We start from the raw sequence: 19077 nt of genomic DNA on the forward strand, positions 1-19077 counted from the left end.
AAGTGTAGTCCCTGGAATGGCAGCGTCACCCTGGAGCTTGTTGGGGATGGTGTTCTCAGCCTTCCCCAGAGCTGCCGAATGGGCAGTGTGTTTTAACAAGCTCTCAGATGCACACTCTGGCTTGTTGAGCACCTCTGCTTCAGTCTGTCCAGCGGAGCCCTGGATGTCTGAAAGGGCTGTTGCTTTTAAGGGCCTTCCCTGCCAGTGTGGGGTGTTCATGAAGAAGATGCAGCCTGGACACCATATGGCAGTCAGCACAGTGGGGGGTGGGGGCGGAGGATGGGACCAGGTAATGTAAGACTGTCTCTCTCTGTGGTCTGCCTTTCTTTATTGTTGGGTATTTACAAAGAATATGCAGCACTTTTATAACTGAGAGGATGGTTAAAAGGTTTATTGAGAATACTAAACGATGAGCTCTCCAAGGTGTCACTCAACAGGTTCATCAGTCATTATCTGATCATTAAAACACCCGCTTCTCACTGTCAAGCTGCCCACATGAGAGGCAGTGGGGCTGGGGGCCTAAGATGTGGAATGCTGGGCCTTGTGGCTTGATTTTGGGTCACACTTGAGACCCTGATTTTTCATCTATATGGTGTTTTTGTCTACATTTCTCCCGGGGACCAGTGTCATGAAGGTCTGTAAAAGAAGCCCTTCTGTGATCTTTTTTCCCTTGTAGATCCAGAATACTTCAAAAGAGACCTGAGGCTGCCTTTTTGTGGGTCACACGACTGTGAACTTGGCCAGGGTCTGACAGTTGGACATTTAGCGGGGTCTGGGTGTTGGGGTTACAGCCAGGAGAGGCTAATACACCTCGCTCACTGTAAGCTGCCCAGGGGCCCTGCGGACTAACCCAGCATGTGTCTTGTAGATATTCGGCTTCTTGGCAACGGCGGCCTACGCGGTGAACACGTTCCTGGCCGTGAAGAAGTGGAGGGTCAGCCTCCGGCAGCAGAGCGCCAACGACTACATCCGTGCCCGTACTGAGTCCAGAGACGTGGACAGCCGGCCCGAGATCCAGCGCCTGGACACGTGAGGACGCACTGGAGTCTTCTTCCCCCTGGTCCTCGTGCCCGTCCTTTCAATCAAGTTTTTCTTTCCCTCATCACATCAGATTATCATGTGACTAAGTTGAATTTTGTCCTCCTTGGTAACAGTTCATTCTGGGAAAGGGTTTTCACGGTGGCCCTGATGGTGGATGCAGGAGGCGGGGGACCCTGTGTCCAGCCTTTCACACAGAGGTGGTGGGAGGGGCCTGCCCCCCCCCCCCAATCCTCTGGTTTGGTGGCCGTGGGAGGCACTGTCCTTGCGGGCCGCCGTGTCCACCTCACTGTCCCTGAGCACAGGCTTTGTGGCTGACTCTGAGCCACCCCCTCATATGTGTTCGTGATGAGTCAGGACTTTGGATTAAATGGGGGCTGCTAGGAGGGGAAAAAACAAATATCAAGGAGTGAAACTTTATGGTTGGAATGGTGGGTCAGCAGTGATTTCTGGGCAACCCCCATAGAGGCCCTGGATGCGCTTTAGTCTCGCTGCCAGGATGCCCCTCTCCCCTTTGTTTTCCATGCCTTGGGGCACCAGGACCCCAGCACGAGCATGGAAAGCCAGGTGTGACACCAAGGGTCTCGGCGGTGGGTGTGCCCACCGGGTGCTTTGCTGGCTCTGGGCTTTATGGAGGTGGGGGAGGCTGGCATCCTCTTGGCTGGGCTCCAGGGCACTGCTGACCTTCAGGAGGTCACCATCTGTTTCCTACCCTGCTGAGACGTCCCTGGAATCATCTTCCCAAATCCCAGATGCTCCTCCAAGAATACGGGGACCATCTTGTTTTCCAGTTTCCTACCTTCCCTGAATACGCCGAGGCCGGACTGCAGATTTTCTGTCATGTCACTTCTCAGATAAAAGCCACAGAAGAAATACAGTCTGTTCCACCAGTCCGGACCCTTGCCCATTTGCTGGCCTCATGGACCACAGGTGGGGACACGCCTCTGTTTCAAGGGTGTGCGCTGATTTTCAAATGCCTGAGAAGAGTTCTAGAGTGAATTCTAAGTGGCTCCGTCTAGGATTTGAAAACTACTTGAACCTGCACCACGACACCCCCTTTCACTGATGTTTCGGAGGGCGACGACCCTGTACCTCAAGGTCATAACTATGAACGTCGATCTTGGAGGCTGTCGGGGAACATTCTAGTTACGTAAGGTTTTGTACGAATTCTTGATAAAGTGAAGATTATTGTGGGTGACTAAGTTACACAAGCCCCTGCAATACCGTAGTTTTTTGGTTTTTTCTGTTGGAGGCTAATTGTTTCTCTTAACGGAAAATTTGTTTTTACATGTCGGGTTTTCACTCTTTGAACTGTCCTTAATGTTTACAAACCTCACTCTAGCTCTAATATTTTGCGTTTTGCCCTCACCAAGGAAAAGAACGCTCACTGCTGGTGGGAAGATTTTGCATTAATGAGGAGCATCCCCAGGATCTTGTGCTAGTGAGCGTTACAGCTTCAGCAGCGGGCAGTGTCATGAGAGAGGGGGTCTGGGGGAGCAGAGCCTGTGTGAGAAATGTCCAGCCCTGCACAGCCTGGCATTGTCTTCTGCAGAGCAGAGCAGCGTACGATTTCCTGCACGCTTCGTCAGGTAGCACTGCTTGGCTCGGGACCCTGCAGGAAATGGTACTGTGCCATCTCTGAAGGGTCGGGGTTAGGGCTCCCTGAACCGAACATCCCATACATACAACTCAAGTTCTGCTGAAGTTCCTTTCTGGGGCCGTGACCTAGGCCACCTGTTCAAGCCCCTGGTCTGCTCAGAAACCCAGCTTGTCTGGGGGTAACTGACCTCCCACTGTCCCTGCCTAGGGCAGCCAGGCCTGGTCATGGTGGGTCTGACTGAGCCCTCTTCCCATGGATGTTGTGAGGCAGTACAAACCAGGCTTCACAAACCTCATACCTATTATGTATAGTGACTTTTGAGGAGATTATGACATCTGGATTTTATCTGTTCATTTTATATATTTATTTTGCATTTGTGGAGTGTATATGCTTCTTCAAAATGGGGCTTATTGCCCTCGGAGAGTTCCATTTAAAAACAGGGTTACAAAGACTCAGCCTTGCGTCAAATGGGGCCCACTTGGAAGGACCACCCTGAACTTTATCAGAAATCTCCTTCTGGGATTCATGTTACTTGGCCTCAATAAAAAGCTGCCTTTGAAGTGAGATTGGAAAAAAGAAGACTCTTCAGGTGAGGGTTGTTGCCCACGTTTTTCCAAGTCAAATAAAACCAGTTTATCTTCTGGTTGAAAGGAGTCTGTTGGTATCCTGAGGATGTGTTGTCAGCTGCAAGGAAGAGTTCTGAAGCCCATTGAAGTTGTACACGCTGACAGATGATAAAAAGTGATGACACCTTGTGCCATAGGCCACTTAGGAATTAATTTACATCTTAGTGTTAGAATCTTGGAATTATTTATGTCCCTGTAACTATTTAATGTTCCTTGTGCCATGAGGCTCTCCCATGGTTTTTGTAAATATATTTCTTTATATTTAATTAGCTCCCAGTATAGCCGAAAGTGACCAGATATGCTGATTGGCGTACTGCAGTCATAAGTCTTGTCACGTGGTGAGAAGGAAGGAAGGAATATGGTTGTCTAGTGTGAAGGGAAAGATACTCGCATTTTCTTTATGTTGTTTCTGTGTACAAACAAGACAATCAAGATTTGGGGAGGCTTAAAAGGGCTTTTTTTTTTGCAGATTGAAATAAGCTTATTTTTGCATTTAATAGTTGTAATATGGACCAGTGTCAATTTGGTTTGGGGAACTTTTAAGACTGAGGCAATCTTAGTGTTTCTTAATTTTCTGGTGGGATGATATTGGCATTCATAGTTGATGCCCAACTTGTATATGTTTGAATTTGTTCCTGGAGACTGGATGGTTGAAACCCTTAAGCATTTGGTGGAGCCTCTGGTGGTTTTAGATGGATGCACACACTGACGTCTTCAGAGAAGGTTTATCCTGGCATTGATCTGGTTGATGTGGTATTTTTTCTTTTGTCTAATTCTCCTTTACCCTCCCTTCACATTGCAAAGACATGGCAAAGGGGTGGGGTACCTTACCCCTTTCATACAGAGAGATTCCAGTCACGAGAGCCTAAAGATACTTGTCAGCTCTATATAAAGCCGGGGAAGGCACAGGCAGTTACAGATTAAAACCTCACAGCAGAAGTTCTATTTGAAGTAAAGGAGACAGATTTTCACTCTGCAGCAAGTCATTCAAGAGAGAATACCTTTGCCCACAGAAAGGCAAGAATGTTGACACCTGCCCAGTCCCAATATCCATGTCTTCCTTGGCAGCTTGAACCAAAGTGCCAATGTGGACAGAGCCCAGGCTGGCCGCCGGGAAGCCGGGGACCCAGTCTGGTTCTGGGGGCTCGGCTCTGGGAGGTGGATGTCATCCCCTACCCTTTGGGCACCATCACTGTCCCTTGGCTTAAGGCTCATTCCTGTGGGCAGGCATGGAGTGCATCTGACCCCACCCCATGTCAGAGGCTTCTTGAGAGAGCTTGGTGACTCAGTTGAAAACATTCCTAGTCTTTTAAAGTTTGCAGTTTCATTCGCCTTTCTTTGAGGCTTTCTGAGTGACTCAGTCTTGCGTTGAGCCACAGGCGGCCTCTGAGGAGATAAAGCACTAACTCTGGTCTGCACATGTATGTGAATTCCTGCTTGCGGCAAATGACCCTCGAATACCCCCTCCATGTGTCATGTGTGTGTGGCCCAAGCTCACTTTTCTCATAGACTCACCTGTTTGGGAAGGAACTCTTCGCCTCTCCATGTGTTTAAGAGGTGGACCAAGTTCCTAATCTCGGGCTGTGCAAGGTTTTCTGTGGGCTCTTCTTAGAATCTGCCCTAACAGAATGTGGAGACAACACGTGGCCACTTTAGTGATTCTGGGAGGCAGTGACGATGTAAGCGGGTCCCAGTGTGCCACCCATGTTCCAAACAAAGCAACCATGAAGTCCTTGTGCCAAGGCCCGATAGTCATTTTCTCCACATGCGGTTTACAGGAAAACATGACACTGAGCAGATAGCAAAAGGCGAAAACAACTCAGCTGAGGGCTGCTTCTAAATTGATTGTCTCAACCACTTAAAAAATTGCTTCCTGCTCTAGTGACTGCCATTAGCGAGTGAGGTCTCCAGACACGTTTCTAGCTCCTGGTGAAGTGTGCAGTACCCAGGGGTTCTCTTATTTCATCAGCACCCACTCCCAGCAGCAGCTCCGTGACAGCTGATGAGGAGGGAGCAGGGGCGGATCTGGGAGGTGAGAGGAGGGGGGAGGAGGCCCAGACCATCTGCTGTGGGCCTGTCGAGGGCACTGGACATGGTTACCCACCCGGGCTGTACTTGGTTAACTGCCTTCCTGTCCTTCTTGTGTTCCGGAACCCACTTGAGAGCAGGAGCCAAATGCAGGGACCAGCGTGCCTGGGCGCTGCTGGGCTCTTTGTGTGAGTTTGGGAACTCACAAGTGTGGACAGGTGACTCAGATTCTGATCTGGGAGCCCCCTCAGAGAGGACGCAGACCTAACACCGCCTGCCTCGAGCCGTGTAAACCTTCCTGGCTCTTTGTAAAATCTCCCATTTCTTCTCTCCTCAGCAGATGTTGCTGAAATTGTAACTGTTTGGTTGAGAAAGTAATTGGAAATCTTTGTGGCTCTTTACATTTCTTTTATTTAGAAGCTGTTTCTGCCCTCAATATCTGTTAGATCTAGAAGAATTTTTTTTCTCAAAGTTTAATGTTTGTTTAGCTTTTCTTCATACCAGTAAATGGCATTTATATACTTATAGGCTTGAAACTCCCTTCTTTGGTTTAGATTATATTCTCATTTCATTTGGATGTAATTTCTCAGCCTTGGGGATTTATTTTTTCCTTTCTCGTTTTTATTATTCTATAAACATTAAAAAAAATTACCCGCCAGCCCGCTGAGTCTAAATCAGTGGCAATTTGCCTAGAATAAAGTTTAGTTTATGGATCCTTGAATCATGTATCTTTTTCACAGGGTTAGTTTGTTGTCTAGTTTTTATTCCAAGACTTCAGTCTGGGTGACTTGGTATCTGGACACCCTGGCGTGTCGTATCTCCTTTGGGATGCATCCTACATAGGGCCGAGAGCCTTCATGAAAGGGGTTAATAGCCTGGACTCTACTGAGCTACATCAGAACTTGCATTTAGAGTAGGACCTTGTCTCAAATGACCTTAATCAGCTTTGCTGGCAGGATTAGGGTGAGGCCCAAAGTTTCTTTTCACCATTGCGCCTCAGAAGAGAGAATGCGTGACACAATTGATTTGACGAGGGTTTATATGGGATTCAGTAATAATCTGAAACTATCCAATTTGAGTCATCTTGGGAGGATGCTGCCGAAACCCGCGGTAGGAAGTGCCCCTTTTATCAGGACAGCCACCCGAAGGAACGGTCAGGAAGCGAGGACAGCGTGGGGGCCTGGTGCCCAGGCAGGCAGGGACGTGTCTGGCTGCTTCCCTTTGTGGCCCATTTTGCTTTTCTGCCTTTTCCAGAATCGACTTTGCAAGTTTCAGGGCTCTGCTCTCCTCTCTGCAGATGTGAGAAAGGCAGATACTCGGGGCTTGGAGGGAAAACTGACTGGTCCAAGGCCTCCTGGGAGAGCTCAAGGGTGGGGCGCCTGTGCACTGCCCCCATCCCCCCAGGACTGGCCCAGGCCCAAGGCCTCGCCTGCTCCCAGCTCTGTCACCCAGTAACCCGTTTAAAAACGAGTTTTCAAACCCTGCCTCATGATGAAACTGATGTATGTGGATAAAACCAGTGCTTTTCCTAAGCAATAAGAGAAAGCTAGGGGGTGAAACTATTTGTATATGTTGAAATTTGTAGGGGTTCAGGAACCCATGGCAAAAACACTTAGCTATTTATTACAGGTATGGCTGTATTTTTTCGTTTTCCAAAAGTAGGTAATTATGTCTTTGTATATTTTAAGACAAATAATAATCACTTCACCTTCGGTGCCTTCCGTGTGTCAGTCACATAAACATTCCCGTCAATCATGGAATTGAAAAAGATGTACATTTGGTTAAACAAGATAACACTATTTTTGTAGCATGACTTTAGATTGTGTCCTTTTAACATTGCTTTCAGCAATGCTAGTTTTGAGGTTCGGTTGTTTTCCCTTTAAAACTTCATTATGTATTTAAAAAAAAAAAATCCAACCCCTCAGCTTTCCCTGTCTCTTCTCTGCTGCTTTCTCCCCAACATCTCGTTTCTGCTTACTTAAACAGTCTGAGAGTAAGAGTATATTTCTGTGAAATAGTTATTAATCAGTATAACTGCATTTGGCATTTTTTTACCCACTTGCTCCTTCTGAACAGCCACTGCTCACCTCAAATGGTAAGAGGAAAGTGGTTCCATAAGAACAGAACAGAACATTCTTGGTGCTCTGACTTCCCCTTCTTTGGGTCTGAAACGGTGACAAGCCCTTTCCCAGTTGCTGCCTGTCTTCCAGATTCGCTCAGGCTATCCTCCTCAGCTACCAGCTTCCCTCTGCCTGTGTGAGACGTCCTGGGGCAGGGGTGGGAGTGGGGACTCTGCTGGTCTCAGGTTCATCTTCCACTCGGATCTCTGATTGGTTTGTGGATGCCCTGGATAGGTTCGACAGCCCTTTCTGGTTTCTGGCCCAAACATACTAGATTCCGTGCTGTCATGAGCTTGATGAAGACACAGATGACCTTTTGCTTTCCAGCCCCTGCAGGACTGAGTTGTCTGGTCAAGAGAAATCTTGAGGAAACTAGCTGAGCCCATTTAAAATGAAGGAACGGATTTATTGGAACATAAAATTGTTTTTTTTTTTTCCACTTTGAAGGGTCAGACAGAATGTGTCATTATTTTCTAACAAAGGAAGACGAGTCAGATGGCTGATAATTCCCATGTGACTACTCTGGTACTTGGCCCAGTGGTACTTGGGGGAGGGGCAATGTTAATTTAATAACTACTACACTTTGCTTCTTAAAAGTCTATTTCCTTTAACAGTGTAGATGCAGCTGTGGGGTGAGCTGAGGTGATGTGTGTTTGGCAAAATGCTATTGGTCGGTCCGAGCTCCCATCCTGGCTTCTGAGGCTGGTGTGGATGTCCTGGGGTGGGTACCACCCAGCTCCCACCAGCCCCAGATTTGACTATCCATTCAGAGTGGCTTGGGGGTCCCAGAGCCTTCACTCCTGTTGGTTTATTCCTGACAGCCTACAAAGCCTCACACTGCCCTCAGTTTTCCCTCTATTTCTTTTGAAGGACCAATTTTTTTCACGGTACTTGTCCTGATTGTTTTCATTGTTCAAATCTGTATTTTTGTATGTAGAGGGAAATAATTTTCTCAACACTAATCGCTAATAAATATTGTATTAAATTGTCATGAAGGAGTTCTTGTTTAATAAATGGACGTGTAAAAACTGTATCATCTCTTTCTTCACTCTGCCTTGCTCCCGCCCCTTCAAAGGCTGTGGCCCGGACCCTGAAACAGGCCTGTGAGGTGGGGGCCAAACAGCCACAGTCAGGGGTGACAACACTTCAGTACTGCTGTTGACCAGTGGCTTGGCCAGGGCTGGCAAGGTGGAGCCACGCCCAGCAGCCTGTCGGCTTTTGCAGGTTCTGCTTTCATACGTTTTCAGAACACGTTACACATTGTGTGAAAAGGTGGGGCAGAGTGCCTTGATCTTTCCCATCGCCTGGGCCAAGACACTGACTCACTGTGGGACTGTTAGCTTGATACAAGAAGCTGAGACCCCGGGCCTCTCGTGGAGACCTGAGCAAGTCACCGAACCTTCCGTCAGATTCCTGGACTACGAGAGGATCATGTGAAGAGTAAAGAGGCCACACGAAGATGCCTGGCGGGGAGTGCGTGCACAGGCATCGCTGCTGTAACCTGCAGATGCAGGATCCAGGCGGTGCGTGGGACCACTATGTGCAGATGCATCATGCCTGACAGTGTCGCTCTGGGTGTGTAAGGTTTTTATCAAACACACACACTCCAAGCAGGAAGTCAGTCTGGTTTAATCCACGATGGCTTTTTTCAGGATAGGAGATTCACATGCAAGAGAAGAAGGAAAGACTACAAATGCCCAAAACATGGGTCCAGAACTCTGGCTCATTCACAAGGTCTCTCGGGTCATAGGAAATGCCATTGAAGAAGCTGCTTTTTTGTGTTTAAAAAAAAAAAAAAAACACATAAAGTTACAACATCCTGTTGAAGATATATGCACAGCATATAGGTGAACACAGAAGGCACGTCTCACCCCTCATGGGGGTCAGGTGTCCAGAAGTACATTGTCCTGAGGGCCTGGGAGCCGCTCACCTGCTGACGGCCCCGGGGAAAGAGAGGGTTGAGCTGGGCCTGCCCAGCTGCCCCAGGTGCTCTCGCTGCCACTTGTCATTTGGCGCCCTCGATTTTTTGGAGCTAGTAAGCTAGTCTACGACCTTTTCTTGGAAACAGTCATACACCCGGAATAGGCAGGTCACCTGAAGTCATGGTCGTGGTCTCCAAGAGTGTGAGGTGGGCAATGGGACCTCTCTCCTAGGTCACAGGGTAAAGGCCAGTTTTCTCCCTGCTTCAAGAAGGAAGAGGGAACTGGTGCTCCTTGAACAAAAGAATTTTTGGAAGGATCATTCTTGACAAAGTGCCTGGCATGAGCAGGGGCCCCAGCCTCAGACGGAAACCACTGGGGCCCAGGGCTTGGCCCTGCGGCAGTCTTTATCTTGCTTCTCTCCCCCACACCCGCCACAGCATGAAGGGGCCCCCTGTGATGGGGTAACAAGGCTCCATCTGCTCTGTCCCCCGTGCTTATTTTTGGCAGAGAGATTAAAGAGCTTAAGGTCGTGGGGGCAGAAATGAGAAAGGGCAGAATATTCACAATGCCCTCACGAGCAGAGAGGAGCAGAGAGGCTGGACAGTGCGCTAAGCCAAGGGGTGCCATTGTGAATACCGGGCTCAGGAATGTTGCTTGGGGCTGTAAGGAGGCCTGCTCCGTCAGCAGCTCCCACTGCTGCTCGAGAAATCACAGCCTGACCCTCCCCACATGCTTCCCTGGCCACACTCTGGCCGGCCTGGTCAGAAGATGTGGGAGCGGAGGCCTGCGTGGCTCAGGTGCCAGGGCAGGGCAGGTCTTCAGTCGGAGTCCGAGTCGGAATTCTCTTCTGAAAGGAAAGCAGAGAGGACACTTAACAGGAGTTCCGGGGCCAGTGGTACCTGAGCCGACTCTGGGGAGGCGCTGTCGGCTGGAACCCTGGGCTCAGGCCACAACAGCTGATGGTGGTGTCTGCTTGGTGTGGGGACTATGAGTGCCTGGGACCCTCTAGGGTGCAGCAGAAGGGAGGCGGGGAACCCAGATGCCCTTTCCTCGGGCCTCAGGCCCTCCCAAATCTGCCTGGTTGTTCTCACTGCAGGTGGCAGGCTTGTATATCTGCTCCCCCACCGCCCCCCCAACCTGCAGTGGGGCTGGCTGTTGTCCGAGAAACTAAAACATACTGGAAAAGCAGGAAGCTTGTTTTCAGCCATTTCAGTCTCCCCTGCCCCAGGAGTTTCAATGTCACCTGCCTGGGGACAGCAGGCCCTCACTGGAAAGATGTCCCGCGAAAGCCCCCCTTGTCTCTGTCCAGCCCCGTGTCACTGCTGATCCTCACAGGGCATGACTACCTGTTCCAGAGAAACACCTCACCTGGATGGGGGCACCTGCCCTTTACAGTCTGTTGTCCTCACTCCCCCTGCCCCATTTATTTTGCCTGCACACTCCTACACATCTATCAAAACCCAGCTCTAGGGTCACCTCCACAGCCTCCAAGCTGGCCCGTAGGATGGGCGCTCCCTCAGCTGCACCTCTGTGAGCTCTCGTTTTGCTGTTAGAGTTGACATCAACTCGGGTTCCTTCTGCTCCCTGTTCGTGCTGTGGGTGTACACCACCACTCTGTCTCTGGGTCTGATTCCTGCCCTCTCAATTCCCTGAGGGCAAGCAGTTAACCTACCCATCTGCACATCCCTAGGGCCCAGCACACAGCAGCCTCAGCAGGTGTTTGGGTCAACAGATGCTGACAGAAGGGCTGGGAGGGATCAGGGACACCAGGCTTGGGGGGAGGAGTTGTGCTGAGCCAAACATCTGATTTACTCACTTGCAGGGAGCTGACATCTGCCTGTCCATTTAAAGCCTGCCTGGGGGTTTGGAGAGGGACAGGCAGGTAAACAGCTTGGGCCCTCCATCCCAGGTCAGCGCCTGGGCTTCCCTGCATTTCTATGTTGGAGCCTCCAATGCCTCTGTAAGTCCCGCCCCTCTGGGCAGGGACCTCTACCTCCTCTGATGGCCTCCCCGGGCAGGAAAGCCCCAGGCTGTGGCTGGGGAAGCCCTGAGAGATCATAAGCTCCAAACTGGCTTTGGTTCCTCTGGGCATGTCCCTCAAGGGCCCCCCTGTGCTGCACACATGTACCCCAAGGATGTGACATGTTGGTACTGGTGCTGTCACGGATGGAAAAACCAGCCATCCAGCTTGCAGGTTTTTTCTTTAAGTCAGGTAATGGCACAACAGCCATTCTGAGCTGAAGAATGGCTGGAGGAGGCCAGAAAGTCTGTGGCACTTTTCCCTGGAAATAAAAAATATCCATCCTTGGATAAAACAAGCCCGAGCTGCCTTGTATTTGCCTGGGTGCTGTGGATAAGAGCTTGGCTTGCTGGTCTTTAAGCTGGGGGGCAGGCGAGACTGGGGGGCTACTCTGGGACCGGTGGCCACTCTGCAGCCCAGTGGACAACATCCAGGAGTGGTCTCGTGAGGTGAGGAGGTGCCAGGCGTGCCCTCAGTGTGCCCTTCCTGGAGAGGCAGAAGCCCCGGAGAACCCTGTGTTCCCCAGAGGGGACCAGTTTTATCATCAGTGCCACATGAAGAGATACTAGAACCAGGCTGTGAACATACTTCCTGCCCGTGGGGAGAGAGGAAATGCTCTTACTCCAGCCTTAAACTAGCCAAGTGCCCCCAAGGGAGGGCAGGGTCCCCGCAGCAACCATCCCAAGTGGCGAGCCCGGTTCTCTGGTGAAACCCACAGGGTAGCCACCCACCTTCTGCCTTGTCAGCTGTGGTCTCGTGTGCAGAGTCCCCTTGTTTGAGGAATTTGGCCACGTCGTTAAATATCAGGTAGAAGTCAATGGCAAACACGATGGTGGCAAAGAAGCCAAACACCTGTGGGAGACGGGTGGGCGGATGGCACGTGTCAGTAGGAGTGGGGTGCCTGGGAATGGGGAAGGCTGCCCCATCCGCATAGCTTGTCTTCATCTGCTTGGATAAGCAGCTCAGAATGGCAGGCACAGACCCCTCCCGTTAATGACAGATAGGAAATCAAGCTGTTAATTTGGTTTGGCCAACAGCCTTTCCAAATTCTGGGCAGAGTCAGTCTTCAACCAGAGGACTGTGGCATTGCTGAGATCCACGATGAAAGGCCAAAGTACCTCAGCAGAAGCAGGCTGTGCCCAAGGAGCTAGGAGGGGTACCCACTTAGGAGTGGGGTGAATGTGAGTGGGGCACCCTCCCTTCCCAGAGGTTGGGGAGCGACTCACCCCAGCTGCTTTGGAAGCCCCATCTGGGTATTTGGCCACGGCTGTGATGGAGATGGCGAAGTAGATGAGGGCCGCCGTGACACAGCGGAGGAAGTCCTGGGGAGACAGGGGTGCGGTCGCATGGCTGTGACTCCCTGGCGTGGGGCACACAGCATGGGAAGGCGGCCACAGGGAACTGAGGCAGGGGGGAGGGCTCAGAAGGGCAGTGTGTGCCAAGGACAGGGCCAGAATCCCACTGTCAGATCCGGGACACAGGCCGGGCCCCCAGACCAGCATCCATGCACTCTCCCTTCCAGGCCTCACCTGCACGCCCTGGTCCTCCTCCAACCTCTACTCCTGCCTGTCCAGGTGCCTCCTGCCTGCCATTCTCTGACAGGTAGACAACAGGGTACGGACCAGGCTGCAGAGCACCCTGTGGCCTGGCCCAGATGCAGATCGCCCCATCTGGTGGGGAGGGAGAAGTTGGAAACCTTGTCACCCGCTCCCTCTGGCTCTCCAATAGCGAGATCTGGTCACCGGCCTTGCTTTGCCACATGCTTGTGGCAGATCCATTTATGTATCACGGTTTGCACCTACTGATCTCTAAAATGGGGACAGGGGAGAAAGCTGGAGACCAGGGTCCACGTGTTTCAAGTGTACCTTTGCTGTCCCTTCTGACTCATTTCATACAGCAAAGTCCAGGGTGGGTTTCTGGACCTTCCCAGGTGATAAAATGAGTTGCCAGATGGCTGAGATCTGGGGGAGCCCTGCAAGTCCTCAGTTAACCCGCCCTGCCCCATATGGAAATGGCTAGAATTCCTGCGGCTGAGGCTCATTCCAAAAGGCCCAGCTGGGAGCACCTGCGCCACCTGATGGCCGAGGGTGAGAATGCCATCTGGGTTCACAGCCTCTTAGAGGGACCCTGGAGGCCCAGGAGGCAGGCAACTTTCCCTGGGTGCCCTGGCTGCTGCATTGTGAGGCCTGGATCATCCGAGGCCAGGCCTACCCAACAGGTTCCAACCAGCTGCAAACGGCCTCCAGTGACTTGAAGGGAGGGTGAGGGCCAGCCAACCTCTTCCTCGTGGGGCCCCAGCCCTCACCATCATGGGCCAGCACAAGCCCTGCCACTTGTCGTTCAGCTGCATGGCATCAGCAAAGAGGAAGCAGAGGGCCAGCAGGAACTCCAGCAGGGGCGCCGTGAGGAAGGCAGATGCTGAGGACGCCACATAGCAGACGAAGATGATGAACGAGAGACCCTGGGAGGTGAGGGAGGGAGAGGTCAGGGCCTGTGCACAGCCTCGCCCTGCAGGCAGGAAGAGGTGGCTCCAGCAGGGAGCCCAGTTCTGCAGCCGCAGGATTAGAACCCACACGGTGCTGCACCCAGACTCAGGCTAGCTCCCTGCCAGGACCCAATGAGGAAGCCCCAGCCTCTCACGGTGTCCAGTCCCCCAGAAGGCTACCTCCCCGCCACCCACCCCCGAGGCTCTGTGGTAGAATCCACCCAACCCATACGGTGCTCCACAGGGGAGAATCAAACCTACGCCCTCTCAAAGGCAGTTAACTAAGCAAGAGCCAGTTTCAGAAAATTACACGCAAAACCCAAGATCTGTGCTTTTCAATGAATGAAGAATTTACATGAAAAACAGGACACAAAAGTTAATAATGGCACTTTAGTTAATAATATGCATCCTTAAGTATTCAAGAGTTGAAATGTATTGATGTCTGCAATTTACTTTGGATGCACCAAAAATAAAACGGATTGGACTCCCCTGGTGGTACAGTGGATAAGAATCCGCCTGCCAATGCAGGGGACACTGGTTCGATCCCTGGTCCAGGAAGACTCCACATGTCAAAGAGCGACTGAGCCTGTGTGTGCTGCAACTACTGAAGCCCATGTGCCAAGAGCCTGTGCTCCAGCAACAAGCAAAACCACAATAAGAAGCCCATGCACCGCAATGAAGAGTAGCTCCTGCTCGCCGCAACTAGAGAAAGCCAGCGAGCAGCAACAAAGCCCCAGTGCAACCAAAAATAAATTATAAAGTTAAGAAAATGGATTGATGGACAGAGAGATATGAGAGGGGCTTCCCTGACAGCTCAGTTGGTCAAGAATCCACCTGAAATGCAGGAGACCCCAGTTTGATTCCTGGGTCGGGAAGATCTGCTGGAGAAGGGATGGATAGGCTACCCACTAGAGTATTCTTGGACTTCCCTTGTGGCTCAGCTGGTAAAGAATCCGCCTGCAATGCGGGAGACCTGGGTTCGATCCCTATGTTGGGAAGATCCCCTGGAGAAGGTAAAGGCACCCACTCCAGTATTCTGGCCTGGAGAAAGCCATGGACTCTATAGTCCATGGGGTCGCAAAGAGTCAGCCAGGTCTCAAAGAGGTATGAGAGAAAGTAAGTAGCAAATAAGGCAATGTGTTACCAACTATATAATTGGTGGGGATGTTTTTGCTGTATATTTTCAAATTTTCGTAAGGAAAAAACATCCAGAGGGAGAGGGAGTGGTGACACTGTCACTGCATGCCCTGCTGCATCACTGGTTCAGCCCCTGTGAAAGGAGGGGCAAGGTGTCATGAGGAACTGATTGAGAATGAAATGTTTTCTGCAGCCTTGGCAACTGATGCCGGAGGATGCCAAGGCCCAGTCAGTTCTGCAGACTGTGCGCCGGGAAGGGCAGACGGGGTTGATGGGGCTGTTCACAGGGCCAGGGCCTGACGAGGCTTGTGGGAGCTTCTCACCACCACCCATGCACCCACTGCCGTTCACTGCCCACTTTGCAGATGAGAAGAGTGAGGTTCTGTGAGATGAAGTGGCTTGCTCAGTGTCATACAGCTAATAAAAGGGCATCAGAATTTGAACTCCAGTCTGGCTGACTCCACATGTGGAGTTCTTAAGCAATTCTGCTCCGTGGTTGCTGGCCCTTTTCTGTGCTGGTTTCTGTCGCTCTGGCTGGGTTTCAGCACATCCATGGCTGAACGGGGCAGGGCGGGGCTCGGTAGGGATGACACCCAGATGCCCCATAGGGGGCACCATGGTGACTTCAGACGACTGAGCTGCAGAGCACAGGCCTCTGCTCTGAACATGACGACGGAGGTAGCTGAGCCCAGCTTGAACAGATGGGAAACTAAGGCACAGAGATGTGCTGAGAGGCTGCTGGGGCCTCCCAGGAAGGCAAGGCCACGGGACTCTGGCCCAACCCTATCCTCTACTTCCTGTGCCACAGGCTGTTATCTGTGGCCCTCATTTTCCTTTCCCCTACCCCCAGAGCCTGATTCTGGGGATCCCCCTTTTGATTCTGTTCCTCATTCCCCGGATTCCTGGTGGCAACTTCCTCCCCCTTCCTGCCCATGTCAGCCTCCCACTTGCCTGGGCCTGGGGGCAGTCAGAGGTGACCTGGGGGGCAAGAGTGATCTCAACTGGCTCCCCTTGCCTCTTCAGTGCCCATCCCTCATCTGTCCTTCCTCTCCTCCTCTTTATCCACCTGGACCTAGAATCTTGGTGCCCAGTTTTGCCAAGGGCCTCCTCTACACTCTGGCCACCCCTCCTCCACCCACGAGGAGGGCCTGAGCTGGGTGTGTTTGGGGTCCTCTCAGTGGGCCTTGGACTCAAGGCTTCCCTCCACAAAAGTGGCTCCTATCAGTCTGCAAAGTGGCCAACCAGGAGGTGACTCCCAGCAGTGTGAGCTGAGTCTGGGATCCGGATGCCTCATGTGGGGAGTTGGACAGGTGCTGGCCTTGTGACCTCTGAGCTGACCCCAGAGGCAGAGGATGTGGTAGGACCGACACCTGCCATCTGCCCCCTGGGAGAGGTGGGGACAGAGTCCTCCTCCCTCTGATCCCTGCTGTTCTCAACCGTCCAGTCACTTGACCCGCAATCGACCCGTGTCAAATCCCCTAGACGCTGGGGCCTCAGCTTTCCCGTCTGCAAAGTGGGAATAATGACAGGGGTTATCAAATTGCTGGAGATCCAAGTAACAAGCGCTTCTGTCTCATCCCGCCTCCCCGCTAGGCGTCTTCCTTCCCTCCCCTCCACGGAGGCCCAGCTCCAACCCCCAACCCCACAGGCCGACAGTGCGGGGGGGTTTTCAGAGTGTCACAAAGACAAAGGGCTGACGGGCCTGGGTAGGGGGTGCGGGAAGAAGGAAGGAGCTCAGCGCGGGTGGGACGCCTGGAGCTGGATCGCAGCGAGGGCGGGGAAGGGGGAGATGAAGTCATCCCCCCCCCCCCGGCTGCCCCTCCGCCGTCTGGGTGGGGGTAGGCTCCTGCGCGCCCCCCAACCTTGTGACCCCGGCCTCACCCAATCCCGGGGGGTCCCCCCTCCCAGCTGGCGGGACTCCACTCTGGCTTCCGCCCAGCAGCTCGAGGCCGGGCCTGTCCTCCCTTTGCCCGAGGAAGCGAGCCAAGGAGCAGTGGGCCCACCCTGGGTCGCAAAGGGCCGATGCCTCCCGGGCCCCGCCGGGGCGTGGCGGGAGGTTTTGCGGAGCGGGGTGCCCGTGAGGGAGGCCTGAAGATGCGGGGACGCAGCCCATCCCAGGGGCCCAGAGAGGGCGGAGGCGCCGGAGGTCACACAGCGCCGGGATGGGCTCATTGAAGTTGAGCCGGGCGCGGGTCGCCCCCTCCCCGGGCTCCCCTGCGGCCCCCGCATCGCCTGCGACCCGCGCGCGGCTCAGCTTCAACGAGCCCATCCCAAACCGGAGAAGTTTGCCCAACTCAGCCCAACTCTGCGGGGCTGCGAGCGAGGCCGGCGGGCAGGGCGCCGGGCGTGCAGACAGCGGCGCCCCCAGCCCAACGCCCCGGGGGTGCAGGCGGGGGCGGCCGCTGGGGGCTGGGCTCCGCCGAGAGGGGGCCGTGGGCGCCGCACTCACCGTCTCCGCCAGCAGGAGGCGGCCTTTGAGCGAGCAGAGGAAGGCGCGCGCCGGCAGGAGGGCGCGGAGCCCGGGAAGGGCCGCGCTGGGTTGGGAGCGGCCGGCGGGCTCGGTGTCCGGGTCGGGCTCCGGGTCTGGGGGCCACATGGCGGCCGCGACGGCGGCCGATGCTGAGGCTCGGCCTCGCTCCCTCTCACCCTACGCCCGGGAGGGAAGCGGAAACCCCGACTGTGCGGAAGGAGAGCGGGGCCAGACTCTCAGGGCGCGGGGGCGCATCCCTGCTGCCCCGCCCCCGCTCCGCCCCGCCTCCCTTCCTGTGCTCTCCTCGCTCCCCGCCTGCAGCCCTCCTCCCTGACTCCTGCCCCCTCCTCTCCTCTCTCCCCTCTTCCGCCCGCCTTTCTCCTCCTCCGCCCCTCCTCCCCCTCGAACCTCGGCTGCCCGTACTCTGCAGCCCGCGCTGGCCGGGGGCTTCCTCAGATCCCCGCCTTCTCCCCTCACCCCTGTCCTGGCGGCCGGAGACCTTCTTATTGCCGTCGGAGCTCTCAAACCACCCCTCCTTACCCAGAATATTGTCGGTTTTCGCTGTCTCCCGTCTAACTTCCTGCCCATGCGTGCTGGGGACCCAGGAACTTACGCCTTCAAAGAGCGAGACCACTTTCTTGTCTTCCTGGGGCTTTGACCCTCGCGGTCAGCTCCCTGCCCCACTCCCTCTCTCTCTCCGCTGGCCACCCCACCCCTCTTTGGCCTGCTCAGCCTCCTGGAGTTTCTTCTTTGGCTGCCCCAGCCCTGGATTCGGCACCCCCACCCCCACCCCCGCCACACACACACACACACACACACACACACACACACACACACACACACACACACACACACACACACACACACACACACACACACACACACACACACACACACACACACACACACACACACACATCTTCATCCTGGGAGGACTCCCATACTTAGACATCGGAGCCCCAGCCCCTACACAGCACACACACATATCTCCATGGAGTTCAGTGTGACCAAAATCCTGCCCAAGACATTCTTAATACGCCTGAGCTTCTGCAATGGACAGTGCCAATTGCCCTTCTACTCCTAAGAGCCAGTGACCCGCCCATCTTCACCTCCTAAAGCTTTCTTGTATCTCGTCTTAACCACCGCAGCCTCCACTAGACTTAAGACAACTCCTCTCTCCTTCCTGGACTATTGTGAGGGTGCCTTCTTCTTTTCCTTTTTACTTTTTTGGCATGTGGGATCTTAGTTCCACACCCAGGGATTAAACCCACACCCCCTGCATTTGGAAAGCAGAGTCTTAACCGCTGGACCACCAGAGAAGTCCTGTGAGGGTGCCTTTAGCGGGCATCTCTGCTTCCTCTCTTGGCAGATAGAGGGATGCTTAAGTCATCCATCACAGTTGCTTCCATTCTCCTCACCTGCAAAGACCTTGATAACTTCCCATCTTGCTCAGGGTCTTGGTATAGAGTAAAAACAGCCCCTTGCTGCCCTTTCCTCTGTCTCTCCCACCTGTAGAGCCGATTATCTCCTCCATGCTGCTTCTTGCAAAGGGATCTTTGTAAATGCTGACCCCTCTGCCTGGAATCAGATAACCAGGAAGAAAAGTGTTATCTGATTAACTCCTCTTTATT

At 53.3% G+C, this 19077-nt stretch overlaps 2 protein-coding genes across 3 annotated transcripts in view; one reads left to right on the plus strand and one right to left on the minus strand.

Annotated features, from left to right (window-relative positions):
• The window catches only part of CMTM4 (CKLF like MARVEL transmembrane domain containing 4), a 76895-nt gene extending 68455 nt beyond the window's left edge, over positions 1-8440 (plus strand). For both annotated transcript variants that reach the window (XM_081513342.1, XM_081513340.1), the window contains exon 4: positions 869-8440. In XM_081513342.1, the coding sequence (XP_081369468.1) occupies positions 869-1033 (165 nt within the window). In that variant the 3' untranslated portion in view covers positions 1034-8440. The remainder of the gene's footprint in view (positions 1-868) is intronic.
• Positions 8441-9023: 583 nt separating this feature from the next.
• On the minus strand, positions 9024-17657 carry CMTM3 (CKLF like MARVEL transmembrane domain containing 3). The gene is made up of 5 exons (XM_081513343.1): positions 17426-17657; positions 13660-13815; positions 12581-12676; positions 12086-12206; positions 9024-10181 (listed from the first exon to the last, which is right to left on the minus strand). Exons 1-5 carry the CDS (start codon positions 17570-17572, stop codon positions 10153-10155), a joined length of 549 nt encoding a protein of 182 aa, XP_081369469.1. The 5' UTR covers positions 17573-17657; the 3' UTR covers positions 9024-10152.
• Positions 17658-19077: the final 1420 nt, after the last annotated feature.

This window comes from Giraffa tippelskirchi, chromosome 7, assembly GCF_054371585.1.
Source record: "Giraffa tippelskirchi isolate mGirTip1 chromosome 7, T2T-mGirTip1v1.2.pri, whole genome shotgun sequence".
NCBI lineage: Eukaryota > Metazoa > Chordata > Mammalia > Artiodactyla > Giraffidae > Giraffa > Giraffa tippelskirchi.